Source organism: Uloborus diversus, chromosome 7 (genome assembly GCF_026930045.1).
Source record: "Uloborus diversus isolate 005 chromosome 7, Udiv.v.3.1, whole genome shotgun sequence".
Taxonomy (NCBI): domain Eukaryota; kingdom Metazoa; phylum Arthropoda; class Arachnida; order Araneae; family Uloboridae; genus Uloborus; species Uloborus diversus.
Genome location: NC_072737.1, coordinates 122,542,955 through 122,558,996, shown reverse-complemented (window position 1 = coordinate 122,558,996; position 16,042 = coordinate 122,542,955). Strand labels below are relative to the sequence as shown.

The following is a 16,042-nucleotide window of genomic DNA, read 5'->3' as shown; positions in this document are numbered from 1 at the left end:
TATTTATTAATTTTTGGAAATAATTGTTCAATTTTATTTGTGGATACAATTCAACCGAATTTAACATAGCTAATTTTTGTAAGAAAGTTTAGGAATATAAATTTAGATTCTTATTTCAGCTAGTAATTATTTAATATAATACTTATTTCGTGCATTATTCCGTAAGTAAATCAAAATGGATGTCCGGATTAAGCAAAGTCTGGTTTAAGAGGGCTCGGATTAATGAGGGTTTACTGTGATCAAAAATCGGATTGCTCAGGAAAGCTGCTTAAAATATGGTGCTTAACTGTTATTTATTTTCCCATACCATAACAATAACTTACTAGAAATACACCGCCAGCTCAGTCATTCCATCCGAGGACTGCAGTTTCGTGATTATCAGCACTCATCAGCCCGGAATAGGAAGTGCCTTAGCTGGAGGTGTAAAACCTCTTAAGGAAGCCAAGAGTACCAAACAAACTGGTAGCTAATATAAAATTAGCACTAACCAGAAGAGTGACCGAAGCAAAGATTCGGTTCAACTCGAAGATTGCAGGCAATTGCTAATTCAATATTAGCCACCAGTTTGTTTGGCACTCTTGGCTTCCTCAAAAAGGCACTTCCTATTCCGGGCTGATGAGTGCTAATAAGAACGAAACTGCAGTCCTCGGATGGAATGACTGAGCTGGCGGTGTATTTCATGTTTTTCTGCCTTAGCCCTGGCTGTAGGGCGGTAACTTACTTAAAATAACTTACTAGTTTTGAGTTTTAGAGTGATGACGCACACAGTAGTAATGAACATCCAAAACAACTGTAATTAACAGCTCTTCGGAGTCTAATTTTTGAAAATGAAGGCATGTAGACAATAAGGGCTTATATAACAATATTCCTATTAATTGTTTTACTATGGTCAAACAAAAAATTATTTTAAAAATTTAATAAATATTATTTAAAAGTTAATAAATCTATAAAATTAAATCTTCGATTTAAAAGTTGAAAAAACGCATGAAACATTAGCTATTGTAATCTACTATCAACTAGGAAAATGCTCCGTAGTACAACAAGTTACCGTCAAAAAACTAGATCCGTGGTTTCGAAAATCAAACAGGACTGATGTAATACAAGTTTTAATAAAACAATGTAAATAATTTCAACCACATTAATTTTGGTACTATCATCATTTATGCATTTATTATTCAAAAATAATTAATCGTACATATTGAATACCAAGTAGAGGTAGCAGTGAGAAACAGGGGTGCAGTGTGCGTGATGTAAGCGGGGGGGGGGGGTCAACTCCCTAGAACACTTGGTTTCAGCACATATAGCAAACCCTAATACGGAAATTTATCTACATAATAGACCAGACCCAATTATAATTCCCCTTTCCCCCTTCAGAAGGTTAATTTTGCCTGCACAAGTTACGAGAGACAATGAGTAACTGAGTTCGGTTTTGAAAAAAAAAAAAAAAAAAACTTAATCACAAGGGTTGTTTAAAACTACCTTCTTAAAATTACTTATTTAAACTTTGCCTATTGCGTATTGAAGTTAGAATTTATTTTCTTTAAATTTAATTTTTAACATTTCATTTTAATTCATCCCAACTTTCTTTTCGACACCTTTTAGAAATAAGAGATTACTAGGAATATTTGTCTCCAGGCGCGAAAATATTTTTCTATTGAAAAGAATCGAGTTCGAAATACATACATCAGAGTCTGAGACGTTTTCAAAATTTCTGTGCTCGATTAAACATTTCTCCTGTTCGAGAGCAGAGGGAGGAAAAAACATGAGTGTGTGCCGAAGAAATCATCCGAAAATATCCTCAGAAGAATGAACTACTGTTCTTTTTTTCTGGGAGAACAATCAGAAAGCGGTTCTTCACTGATTATCTGAAAACCGAATCGAAAACCATCCTATAACGGCTCAGCCCTCTCAGCTAACTCGATTTCCTTCGGCTCTTAGGAAAGGGGTGTCGTTCTATTAATACAAACAATCGAACGCGGCCTGCCAGAAAGGTCGCGAGATTAAAAATTCCAACACCTTCCAAAAGATCTTTGGCGCTTCAGAAATTGAGTTTGGAAGGCCGACTTCCTGACGACAAGTCTTCTTTTTTTATTATTTTCTGTCCTTTCCACATTGAGCAATTATCCTGGCGCTCAGCATACAGCAAACGGCGTTACGGTCATGGCGAAATTAAAATTCGGTATAAATTCGATTCTCGTCTTGGCGCTGTGTGAGTAATTAGTGGCTTGCCGAATCTTAAAGTTTTTCCCGTCAAGTTAAATTGTTCTTTGGTAATCATAATGTCTTGTTTGACATTGGGGAGTAAAGGTGTAGTGAGTGCTTGCGTTTTTGCCTTTAGATTTCCACTTCATTTATTTAATGTGAAGAGTAAAGAATAAATTAGAAAGTGGCAATCCTACTTATAAAGGGAAAGTTTCACAATGTTACATAAAGAAGAATGTAATTGAAGTGCAAAGAAATCAAATGTAACGAACAAAAATGCAAACCAAATGTAATTCAGCTGTCGATTAATTCGGAATTAGAACTTTGTGGTGTGAATAAAATTTAAATTTAATGCCTTGTCTCCACATAAGAAACAATTTTTGTTATGTTGAATATTTATTTTCAAATTTAACGTTCATTAAAATACCTCCCCCTATTTTGCTTTCACATTTATTACCTCGTATGTGTAAAGAAAAATGTTGAAACTTACTGGACAGACAATTTTTACGAAATGAATTAGCAACTTTTTTTTTGGTATTTATTTTTTGGAAAGACTTTTGTGGCTAATATACTTTTCATTCCAGGAAATAGGTTAAGTTAAAAGGCTATTGTATCCAAAAATATCTTGTCCGAATTTTCTACTGAGCGGTTTTTTGCTTATCATCTGGTTCAACTTCTCCAAAACTTTACTGAGAGCAAATTAGTCTTAAAATGGGCTTACGTTTGGAAATATTAACAAGGTGCACCACCTTCAACCAGATTTTTTTAAAGTAATGATTACCAGTGTCGTTGAAATTCAAGATTTATTTGACCATTGTCAGATTGGTATCCTCCTCCTTCTTCCCCGTAAAATTTTTAAAACTTGTAATAGGTCCTATTCTGTCCGACCCGAGCCCCCCAAGGGTCGCAATTCTAGTTTCCGACCAAGCTGACATGACCTCTCGTCGGTCCTAATTAATTACAATGCTTTATTACCTAGTGACGACTTCCAGAATAATATGTTTCAACAATGTTATTGAGAATTATGTATCAGCATTTCTAATTAAAAATATCCATACGCTATATAATCATTTTCTTTTATTCACACATTTAAGTACCACGATTTGTTTTTCAATGTCAAGTTTACGACTAGTTCCATTTACAAAAGAAGGAAAAAATATTTTTCTCTGAAAGTGCAATGAAATAAGCATCTAAATTATTATTCCTAAACTTTCTTACGAAAATTATCTGCGTTAAATTCAGTTGGATTTTATGCGCAAATAAAATCGGGCAGTTATCTGTGTAATAAATAAAAGGTCAATTAGTGCAGTAATGTAGTTTTGCATTTTTGTAATTTTCTCTTATGCAGTTTTTCTATTTCATTCTCTTGAATTCAAAAAAAATTCTTTACTGTGCACAGCAGTTTGTTTATGTACCTTGGCTCAATTTACAGGTTATTTCGTTTAATTCGTAGTTTCATTAATTCAGGTGACCTGGATCCCCTGTTAGTCCAGATCTATGAAGTTCTACTCTATATAGCATATAAACAAAGATATGCATGTTTAAAAAGAAACTAAAACAGGTGCAAAAGAAAATTTTACAGTATATCTTTTGAAATGTATGTCATAATGTATATACTACAAAATAAGAAGGGTTCAAATTAAAAGAACTTGCATAAACATAACAACATTACTTCCCTTACGTTTTAAGTAACATAAAATTTCAAAAAAAAAAAAAAAATGAAATTTCGGATGTGTGTGTGTGTAAAACTTGTTCAATTCCTTCATACAGAATCCTCCATACTAAATTTAGCATTCTATGCACAATTACTCATAAAAGTTAATGTTTTCAATAAAAAAGAAAGAAATATATATATATATATATATATACAATTACAAATTTAAATCAAGTGAAGGAAACTTGTACATTTTTATTCAATTTAGGTATAAAATAATATTTATTTGTGAATACATTTTTTTTTTCATGCTGATAAAAATGCTTTATAAATAATGAGGACAATTTTAATAAAATTATATTATGCATGCAAAACAAAAATATAAATTTAAGAAGCCTACTTTTCATTCCAATTTTCAGTTTAAGCTGGTTTTCAAGATTATCTGAAACGAAAGGGCCAAATTTTACTTATATGTAGAAAAGTGATTTTTTACATGAAAACAACAAATGTTTTTAAAACATTTTCAAACTAGACACTAAGTTAAAGACTTTTTTTTATATGAATCGAATTTGATGTAAAATAATATAAAAATTTCTCGATAAATGAATAAAGTGATATTGAACAAGTTTTATACATATCAAATTCAGCGGATCAACATATTAAAATTAGAAAAATAAAAAGAAAGAAAAAAAAACATTGAAAGAATTCGAAGTACGGCGCATACTTATAGCGTGCATACCACAATGTTATTAATATAATTTTTACCCTCTAAATATCACGGCATAAAAATATTTGATTTTTTCAAAAAAAAAAATTAGAAATTGATTTAGTTACTTGTAAATGGATTTTTTAAATGTTCAATCGTAAATTTTGAAACAGAGTATTTCCTTCATTATCACTTACGGTGCATTTATAATTAAGATAATTAAACATTGTGTAAAACCTGTAAACAGCAAAATTTAATAATTTTTACTTCTAGCATAAAAGGTATATTCTTTGATTGATTGAAGTAAAATTATTAAATCACTTTACTTTATTTTCCATATGTTCTTCAAGATTTCAAGCTATTTTGAAAAGACAAGGCGACATGACATAGTAACGATAAAATTAAACGTTATGAACTGTTGACAATTTTATTGTAAAAAAATAATAAAGGTTAGCAAATAAAATAGTCTTTTAAAATTTTAGGAAAATTTCACGGTAAATATTATTTTAAAATGTAGTGTTATAGTCAGGAAAAAATTTGTAGTAAATTTTACTGGAAAAAGTAAGCCGAATGAAAAGCGTCAATGCGGTCACTAGAGAAATAGTTGCTTGTCTGTTCCAATTGAGAGTTAGTTGTTCTCATAAGCTTCATACAGAGACGGATACAAGGGAGGAGAGATGGGGGCTATCGCATCTCCCTTGCGGCACTCTTCAGTCGCAATTTTTTCGAAAATGAAGTTCAAATACGCAAATTTAGACGACTTTCATTGATGTTGTGAGAAGGGAGGTTTGTGTTTGAGGCCCTATCCCGGAACGTTTTGTCGAAATTCAAGTCCAAAACCTTTGTAAGACTTTTTAAAACCAGTATAGTACATTGAAAAAAGTAAGTAACAAAAATCAATTGCCCTTCCCTTGAAAAGTCAGGATCCGTCCTTGGTTTCATACAGCAGAAGAGTCAAAAGGTAAAATGTTTTACAATTCTCAACAGTTGTTCCCCATCGCTTTGGGAAATACACCATGCAAGATAACATTACATTTCTGACTACTAATCAAGATTCCATGCACCAACTGTAAACATTTTCTTGAAGCTGAACAATAGCTGCCTTGAATGTAATTACACACCAACGAATAAACTCGGAAATCGCTTTTTCAAAGCGTTTGGGATCAACGTCATATCCGATGAAAACACCATGACTCAAAAACAGGAATCCAAATACTTTTATCCGCGCAAAGCATTAAGTATATTAGAATTTCTTTCTTTTACCTTCGAGCTCGAGCTGTTGATGAGATGCGGTTGTGCAGCATCAAAAGGAGGTTTGATGGATGGAAAACATGCCTGAATTTCAGTCTTTCCGATGGTTTGTTTTTTATATAAACGCATGGTGATAGGTACCCAGAGATGCGGGATTATTGAGGCAAAAGAATTTCGGATAGGAAGAAGTAAAACGATTGGATTAGTATCGATATGGCGCCGAGTATATCGTTTTAAGGAACGGAGAGGGAAAATGGGCTTTTTAATATGCTTGGAGAAATTGCGTTTGTACTTATTTGGATTTAGATGCATAAAAGAGTTTTGGAGTGAAACATATCTTATGTTTGTTCGCGGTTTATCGGTTGAAATTTCGTTTTAACATATAACGTCGTTTTTTAAAGCGGTCTTACACTCATTCCCAATTTCAAACCTGCAGCCTTCCCAAAAGTTTTTAAAGTGACCTTATCAGTCATTTTAAATTTGGTTTTCCCTTCGGTTTTTTCTGCAGCCTTATTAGCCATTTACAATTAGCAGCTTAAATTTTTCTTACGCTCATAAAGGGACACCAGTCATTTACAATTTGCAATCAGAAGCTTTCTACAGCTGTTAAAGTGGCTTAGCTTTGCTAGAGAAACATATCAGGATTGTTCGCGGTTTATTGGTTAAAATTTCGTTTGAATTTAGAACTTCACTTTAAGCAGTTTAAGGCCGCTTTAAAGAAAGCAACCTCACAATTATTCACGATTCGAAACCTGAGACTTTACTAAAAGTTTTTCAAGTGTCTTTATCAGTCATTTTCAGTTTACAAGTTGCAGCCTTCTTCGGTTTTTTTTTTTTTTTTTTTTCGGTAGCCTTATCAGTCATTTACAATTTGCAGACTGAAATTTTCTTAAGCTCAAAAAGGTTACAAATTATTTAAAATTTGCCATCTTCAGCTTTTAAAGCGGCCTTGCCGGTCATTTACTATTTACATAAACATACTCGATTTGTAAAATTATGATTACGGGCTTTATTAATGTTATGTTTAGATGTATGTGCCAACAATTAATACGTGCAAACCTTTTAGTATGTCAATTGAAAATGCATGACAAATTGAATATGGAATATCAGTGAAAAAGATTTTCCTTTCTTGATTGGAGTGTAGAGATATAGAAAAAATGGAGTAGTTATGTTTCCACACAATTTAATTTAAAGTTACTCGACCCATCGACCGTTCTTAGTTTTGATAGGCCATAGTTTGGAGAGTATGTTGGGATAATTGGATAGCTCGGATAGCTGGAGTTCAGATAATCGATGCTCTATTGAATTTTACTTTACTAAACAGAAAAGAAAAAAAAATCACTGAGTTATCTCTAAAGAGTGGAGCACATTTCTTTCTTTCTTTCTTTTTTTTACCGACTCTTACTTTCGGAATTTTAATACCTCCGGCTCTTTTCTCAGAAATCTAAATTTATTTTGAACTTTCTAACGCTGGATATAATGCTGTTAACTCATTAAACGAAACAATGTTCCTAAAACCCTAATTCGTCACTTTCTTTACGTTGCAGATATATCAAAAATAACATCAAAACTTATCGCAATAAAGCAATTTTGCTTTAAACACACCCTTTTTCCATACAAATTTTAAAAAATCTACGCGAAACATTGAATAGTTTATATTATCATTCCAATACGAAAAGATTTTCAAGGAATATAAAATATGATTTATTTTTACAAAATACAGAAATCTGCGTTGGATATTTTCAAGCCTGTTCAAATCACATTTATTGAAATTCCATGAAATATACCGAACAATTTATGTCCGTAAAGCGGATGCTCCTTTTAGATTTATGCATTCCTTAAACAAAATAGAATAAACTCGAACCGCGTTCCAAATTTGAACGGAATGCGCTCAGAAATGATTTTATTCCCCTCGTAAATAATCCCAACAAAAACAAACCTTCGCGGAACTCGCGCTTAAAATGTTCCCAGAGCTTATGAAAAAAGTGGTATATAAAACGGAATAGAAAACAGCAAAGCAAATAAAATGCGTCTAGTCAAAAAGAGCGAAAGGCTTAGTCCAATAAATAGAAATATTCAGCCTTCTGTTCACAACTGGAAAAAGAAATTCAACAAGCTTTAAAATGCATGAACCGGAATTTACTTCCTCTTTCATATCGTATCAACAAGTCGTTGAGAAAAGCGGCATTTAAATAAATGGTTGACAAGCGGAAAAAAAAATATCGTTTGCTCCGCGGTTTTATTTCCAGCTCCGTGGCAACACAATTGCACTCGAATAAACGGTGTCGAGTCGAGTGAAGTTGTTGCTTAAGCAACTTGCCCGAAAGGATATTTTCTCCCATACGGTGAAGAAAATCTATCGAAATGTTTACAGGCTGTTTGCTTTTCCGGGAAAAAAATCTATTGTTTTTCGGTGTATTTCTTTTTTTCCAGGCTTTCATGCGATTGTCAAATCGTTTTTTATTCCACTCCAGTAGGTGCGGAGGAATGGCTGATTTCTTCTTCGAAAATAAAATAAAAGATTAATGTTTTCTATTTTTCAACAAATACGTTTAGGTTTTTTTTATGCTTGCTGAAGAATAAAAACGAAAAGAAAATATATTTTCAAAGGGGATATCGTGACAAATGATCGACATCAGAAAATAATAATAAGAGAGAGTTTGGGCAGGAAAGATAAATATATTGCTTACGTCAGCTAGATGTCAACTGGAGTTATGAAAGTAACATAAATATCCTCAGACGTCTCGATTTCAAACGATCGTTTTTTTTTTTTTCTTTTTTTTTCTAGATGCAATAAAAGTCGAAAGTGAGGTTGATGATTTAATGATTGAAATTCCGCTATGATTGGATCTACTAAACTTTTCAGTTACATTTCTCTCTAATCTCACATATCAACAAATAATTTTTTTACTTTAAAAAGAAAACGTAAATAGGCGATGGGGGAGGAGGAGTGTACCTGTTAGACTTAACGGCAAATTGGAAATTAGTTGTATCTTGTCTTATAATTATTTTTAGTTAGAGGAACTACCCAAATTTTAATGGGCAATTGAAGAAGAGTTTGATAACTAGTACGTTTGAAATTTCTGGTTTCAGATCCTCCGGACGAATTCGGTGGTATCATAATAACATTGCTGATTTAAACATCAATTTAAGCAAATACACCAGCTTCGGAGCGCATTTTTTTTTCTTTTCTTTTCTTTTTTTTTTTTTTTTTTTAACCAACTCTTACTTTCGCAATTTTAATGCGTCCGGCTCTTTTACTCCGACGCTGATTCGACGATTCTGACTCCGACTTCGTAACTCTGACAGAGCTGATTAAACTCGGAGAAAAGATAACTGACTCCGACTAGTGGGATTGTAAAAACTCCGATTCCCAACTTTGACTCCTTCACTTAAAAATAAGTCTAACTCCTGCTCCACAACTGCGATTTCGCAGCCCTGGTTTTAATTGCATTTTTTAAATTAATTGTTTTCGTATTTAAAGATACAAACATCTTAATTGCGCTGAAACTATGAATGCATAATCCAGTTTTCGATAGTTTAATAAGTAAAATAAAATATATATGCAGACTTTTACATTTTTTAGCAATTATTTTATTGTAATGCTTTATTAAGGCACACTATTAAAGGAGAACTACTCCTTAATTTGATTATAATAGTATTTGTAGAATATTTCGAATATTAAGATTGTTAAAACCAAAAAAAAAAAAAAATTCAATTGAAACAGTATGGAAAAAAGCACTAGCGCAGTCAGCTTGACCTTCTAGAGGAGGGTTATTACCGACCAAACTTGTAGTAAAGTTACCGCATTAGGATTGGCAGTATTGTAAAAACTAAGGACTCTGGGGTGTTGAACTCCCCCCCCCCCATTTCGCTGCGCTATTGCTAAATTATCTAACTGGAGCATTGTTTTGCCAAAAATTAATTGTATGCATTTTTATTGATGCATATTGGGTATAATACGTTATAAAAATTTTACTAAAAGAAAGAAAGCGAGAGAATAATTAGGAAATGTTCAAAAGACTTAGTCTAACGATGAAACAGTTTTTAACCAGCTGGGTTATATTTCTTTGTTATCTCTTGTAAGTAATATTAAATATTTCATTTAAATATAGTAGGATTAAGATCGAATATCTCTCAGTTTAAAACAACTGAAGATTTAAAGAAAAAAAACTACTTATTATTATAAAACTACTTACTATTCTAAACATGCTATTTTCGGACTGTATAATATCCGATATAATATCCGATTTAATCCAACTTCAAATTTCTTATTTTTCACGTAAAAAAAAAAATATTTTAGAAGATTATTAAAATAGGAAGAAAACGAATCGTTTTGTTGGAAGTTTAAATTAAACGAGTTTTCCCCAAACCGGGAACAAACTCGTTTAATTTAAACTGCCTAAAACTTTTAGAGAGAAATTTTCTCTAAATCTCCTTATTCGAAATCCATCCGTAAACGAATGCTATTTCCAACAAAGAAAAGGAAAAGATTAATCGAACTCTTCCCTCCCAACTTCTTTCTTTTAATTCTCAGGGTGTGGGCATGAAGAAAAAAATCAGAAAAACTTTTCTTCCATGAAGGCGAAAGGGGAAAGAAAAAAGTCCAACTCCCATGGTGGTGGCAAGGAGAAGTCCCTTGCGCCGGAGAAGGAGTAAAAAAAAGGGATTTTTTTTCCCCTCTTCTTTTTCCCTGTGCAGTACCTTTCCAAAAGATAGATGTTGCTTTAAGCGATTTGCAAATATCTGCGCCGGACCGCCAGAGTGGAAAAGTGTCGACCCAGCTTTTTCTGATAAATGGACGATGCGCGGACAGAAATTTTCCTGGACAAAAAGACCACACCTTTTTCTATCCTGACAGTGGCGCACTCTAGCAGTCATCATTGGCGAAATTTCTTGCAATGCTTTTTGCGCTTGGATTTCCGTTTTATTCGTTCATCTTCACTTTCGATGGGGGGGGGGGATAATAAGCAAAGAGTTAATCAGACATATCAAGTGAAACCCCGATTTTACGTCCCCGAATCTACGTTTTTCCCACATTTCATGTTTTTTCCCAGTTTTTTCGCACTTGAAAAATATTAATTTAATCCGGATGAAAAGTTTGTTATTAGTGAATTTCCCGCATTTTACGTTTTTCCGGGGATTAGCTGATATGAAGTCAGCTTGTTTTTAAACTACTGCCAGGGGTGTGCACAGTAAATTTGGGACCCGTCACAAATGACTTTTACTGGCTCCCTCCGTATTGTTTACCCATACGTCGCTATCCATATATTTCACCCCTCGATTTAAAAATCTAGGGCCCCATAAGGCTAGAGCCAACACGTGTCCCACCCCCCGTGCACACCCCTGACTGCAGCACTTTGTACATCTCTCTTACCGTAAATATTCGCATTTCTTGAAATTTAATAAAAAACGAAAGTGCAGCAAATTTTAAATTTTCTAATGAATTTTCATATTGCTTATTTATTTTTTCCGCGTCTTAAAAGTAATTCGCCCCAATTAAATAATTTCAAGATTTTAATTTGCAAGTAAAAAATATGCAATGTTTAGGGGTTTTTTTTTCAATTTCTAATGAATGCATTACATTTCATTATTACGTTCATTATCATTGACCATTAGAGCCATTCATTCATTCATTCAGATCATTCTATTAAATTCTTCTGAGTTCTGTTCCTAACTTTTAACTGTCACTTTTTTAAAACGACGCAAAAAATATCCCCCACTTTTAAAATAAAATCAATTATTATTTTTCGTATTTCTGATTTTAAGTAATTTAGAAACATTGAAGAGCGATTTTACCAGATTGATTTCATTTTGCATCTTGTATGTTTCTTTTTAATCTCGAATTTTGTTTAAATGTAGTAATAGTAGGATTTTGACCAAATCTTTCAATTTAATATGATTAAAGATTTTAAATTGATTATTGTTATTATTATTATTATTATTATTATTATTATTGTTATTGCAATAGAAGAAGTAGGGAAAAAACAGTTCTTGAAAATATTACAAAATTTCAACCCTAATTTAAAATTGAGCATGCTTTTTTATTTATTTATTAAGCTATTTTATTTTATTTTATTTATTTTTTGCTGAAGCTTATAGAAAACCATACGTTTTACCCAACGTTCTATTTGCTACAAAATTTCTATTAGGGGTGCCTTGTTTGATTCTCTGATCAATTACAGTGAAATAAATAACAAATTTTACAGCAAACTTTCAAAAATTGGCCCCTTTCTCTATCTTTTTCGCCATTAGTTTTGATAAAACTGTTGTTCGATTAGGGTTAATGTTTTAACTACGCACTTTATACAAAATGGATTACAGCCTGAAGTAGATTGCTTATAATCTCTCAAATATCACAATAGATGATGCCACCAGTTCATTTATATTTCGTCAGCAACAATGTTTGTAGAGAAAGATAAGGTTAGAAAACGTGTTGCTTAATGCTGCATAGAGTCACGGAAAAATTACTTTTACGTCAGGTTCACGTTTCACCACAATAATGGAAGCCAGCCTAATTCCTCAAGATTGAAATTCAGGTTTATAAGATTTATCGTCTATCCGTATTCCATATCACTGCAATTCCCTAAACTTAATCATGCATATTAAAACAATGATGAGATCAACAAAACAACCGCAACTGCCCTGGATGATTGTTCTCAAAAGGAACGAATTTATATGTAATAAATTACGAATAAAAATTCGTAATTTTGAAGTTTTATTTCACAAGTTTTTTTTCTTCTTTTTTATCTTTTTTTTTTTTGTTATTATTTTTTCTGGAAATATTTTCAACTAACTCGGAAAAAAGAGAAAAAAACCCTTACTTTTTAAACCTCCATTTTTTTTTCTATGGCGCGTTTCACTCAGAAAATTATCATCATGGAAAAGTTCTTTGAAAAGAATACATATTTATGTGCACGAAACTCAAGCTCGATTTATCTTTTTAAAGCTCAACTTGTGAAGAATTATTCGACTTTTCCAAAAGAAAAGACAAGAGGAAACCGAAAGAAAGAAAAGCGCAATTTGAAAATGAAACACGCAGTAAGAATCGCAGCCCCTCCCTATGAAGCTTTTTGCGCAGTGAACTAAAACGCCCTCCAAACGAAGCTCAAGTCATGCGCATGCGCGCTTTGACTCCATGCCAATTCCATTTCGACTGTGGGAATGCGATTGGACGCATCGTTACCATTGCAGCCCTACCTACCGCAGTCGTCATTGGGAGAGAATCGGGCGCAGCCTCCGTAATGGAATGCCAGACGATTGGATCTGAACATTCCACCCACCCCGCCAGAGATAGATGCGGCTCACACACAAACGAAAACGATGACGTTCCTTTTCCGTTCCACACATTCCCTTTCCTTTTTTTTCTTCTTCTTCTTCTTTTTTTTTTTTTTTTTGAAACCACTACATGCAATTAAAATATCGTTGATAGAAATAGCATGAGTCCTTCATACCATTCTATTAAAATAACAATATTTCAGTGCGTGAGATAAAATGAACAAATTTAACGATCTTTTCACATCAATCTCTTAACTAGTATTCTCATAATCCTCTTTTTCGTTAATTTTATACCAATGATATCATCTTATCTGTTTCACCACATGCTGTCGAAAATGAGATTGTTCTCTTCAAAATGCAATGTCAACATCTGTGAACATACAACATGTTGTGCACGCGCAATATCATATCGCGTTAACGAATAAGACATTGAAAAAGTCGCGCAAGATGTGAGAACGATATACCTAGTTCAAGGGCCACGATGTCGTATTTATAAAACACGTCTTCCTCTTGGCCGTCTGAAGATTAAAAATTATACTTTTGAACTCAGATTCTAATTAAAACTGGGGAAAATAAGGCAGTTGTTATTCGTTGTCCGCTGCAGGATCACCTCCGCCTTCCCCCATATCATTCACCAAAAATTCTTTAAAAATTTAAACGAAACAAGTTACGTTAGGCAGGGCCGACGAAAGGCAGTGTCAGGCTAGTCGAAAATTAAGGCCCGACCTTTGGGAGGACATGGGAAGGAATCAGAGCAGCATAAGTTTAACAAGTTTTATGGGGGGCTCAGAGACCAAACTGACAAAATGCCCGCCTTGGTTCTCGGCGGCCCTGATTTTAGGAATCTTTAAGGTGCCATTAAATAGGTACATTGTGCTTGGGATCTCTGGACCACTAAAGAGGAAAAAGCTTGACATGATGCGTCAACTGAGCTTAGCAGTGCCTTACGTTGTCCCTCCTCTAAGTTGCATCGCATTTTCTTGCAAAAAATTATAAGATAGGCAGCAGAGGGCAGGGAGCAAAATGTTTTTCACGCTTGGAAGATCATAAAAGTCCTAAACTTCACTAAATACGTTTTCTCAAAAAAATGTCAAGGGTTCTTCGCTTCCCGTCAAATATAATGATAAAAATTTCAAGTTTTGTAAAATCTCGTTTTCAACTGATTAGCTGTCCCTTACATCTGTTGAAATACTGAATTCAAAGTTTGGGAAATATAGCTAACTCAGCAAGTAAAATGGTTTGTTGAAAATCTGAAGAAATGTTAGGTAGCTACCGCTGGAGAAATCAGTTCGTAATTATATATATATATATATATATATATATATCATTAAGATATACAGCAATGTTGTGAAGACATTTTTATCTTATTTTTTGTGACTTCTAAAAATACTAGCGACTAAGCATCTGAAAGATTCTCATGGTTGCGGCAAGCAACTGGATAAGGAAGTACATAATAATAAAAAAACTCTTAATAACTGAAAAGAAAACAAAATTCCTAATACTGGAAAATGAAAAAAAAAAAAAAAAAAAAAACTTGTTACCAAACTAATTTAAACTTATTGTGGGAATACGGTATTGTAACGAAATGCAGCTCTACAAAACGTTTTAGTTCTAATCATATGCTTCTTGACGGAAAAAAAAGTCTATAATTCAGGGAAGACGTAAATAAAGACTCGATATGATCAAAAAATAAAATAAAACTGTATTAAGGAAATCTTCTAATTATGTTGGAATGAGAAATCATTGCTCATATTTCTTTTGTTTTGATCGAAGTTCTTTCAATTTCGATTAATTTCCGAGCAAGTAATAACTCATGATGTTTCAACGTCCGTTAATTGCCCCAGAAACCTTCAATGTTCAAGGCCATCTCCACATTTACTACAACGGACTGCACAAGGACCGATCCCTTTTGCCAATCCCACGAATTTCTGGAAGCTTATTACGAGTTGTCCCGAGCCTCCCACTTGCAAACAGATAAGGATGTGGCGAGGGTGCGGCCGCGCGGGCAATTACCGTTGTCAAAAAGGCCAATTGCAGTGAAAGAAAAGAACCGAAAAAGAATGTGGAAATGAGCGATTATTACTTACTTCTTGTTCGCTGTTCGTCCAAGAGCTGCTTTTCAATGCCCTCGCGGACCTCCCTTTCCCTCAAGAGTTCCATCTTCAGTTCCGCTGGAATGAGAAAAAGAACAAAAGAATCAGTAAAAACGATTTCATGAATAAATAGAGGAGTGGGCAGAACATTTTCTTTTTGCCCGTCGTAATTTCAAGTTCAATTTTTACTAGAGCCCGCCATTATGCAATAAAGGATGAATGAAACTGGCATACGCCTAGTTATTAACAACAAGACTTTGCGTCCCCTCTTTTCGATATGAAACAAGCCGCTGAAGAACTATTTTTGGAAAAAAAGAACACCGGTGGGTGGAAAGTTTTCACCTTCTCCAAGGAATTTTAAAGACTGAAATATGCAAAACATCAAAGTGGATGAACCTGAGTAGAAAAGTAAGTTCAAGACGGATCCAATTTAATTTAGCTGGCAGTAAAGTTGTATAATAGAAACCATCGAACTTCTTCTTCATTTGGGAAGCAGAAACTAATTTTCAATTTAGCATGAAAATTTTGAAAGATAAAATATACTTTACGACGAATCTGAAAACAAAAATCTGTGTAAAGAATATCACTTCCATAGTATCATCATAAAGAACTTAAATATGGGTATGAGCACAAGACCATGTATGAGTTAACTTAATTACATGTTGTGTTGATTATACTTGTAGCAACAATAACCTTCCGGATGCCAACCGCAAACAAGAAAAAAAGTATTCCCTTGTAATGAAAATAAAAATAATAAAAAACATCGTTGGTAAAGCATAAAATTTGCAAATGATTGCATAACACGTGCTTGGGGTTAAAATGAACCTTCTGCTTAATGCAAAAGACGTGACCTCATGC

General features: G+C 33.4%; 1 protein-coding gene across 3 annotated transcripts in view; it reads right to left on the bottom strand.

Annotated features, from left to right (window-relative positions):
* LOC129226587 (dachshund homolog 1-like) overlaps nt 1–16,042 on the bottom strand; it is a 281,421-nt gene that overhangs the window by 37,683 nt on the left and 227,696 nt on the right. For 2 of the 3 annotated variants that reach the window (XM_054861210.1, XM_054861212.1), the window contains exons 8-9: nt 15,179–15,262; nt 4,257–4,298 (exon numbers count right to left, since the gene is read on the bottom strand). In XM_054861210.1, the coding sequence (XP_054717185.1) occupies nt 4,257–4,298; nt 15,179–15,262 (126 nt within the window). The remainder of the gene's footprint in view (nt 1–4,256; nt 4,299–15,178; nt 15,263–16,042) is intronic. The other variant, XM_054861211.1, reaches the window with a different exon arrangement.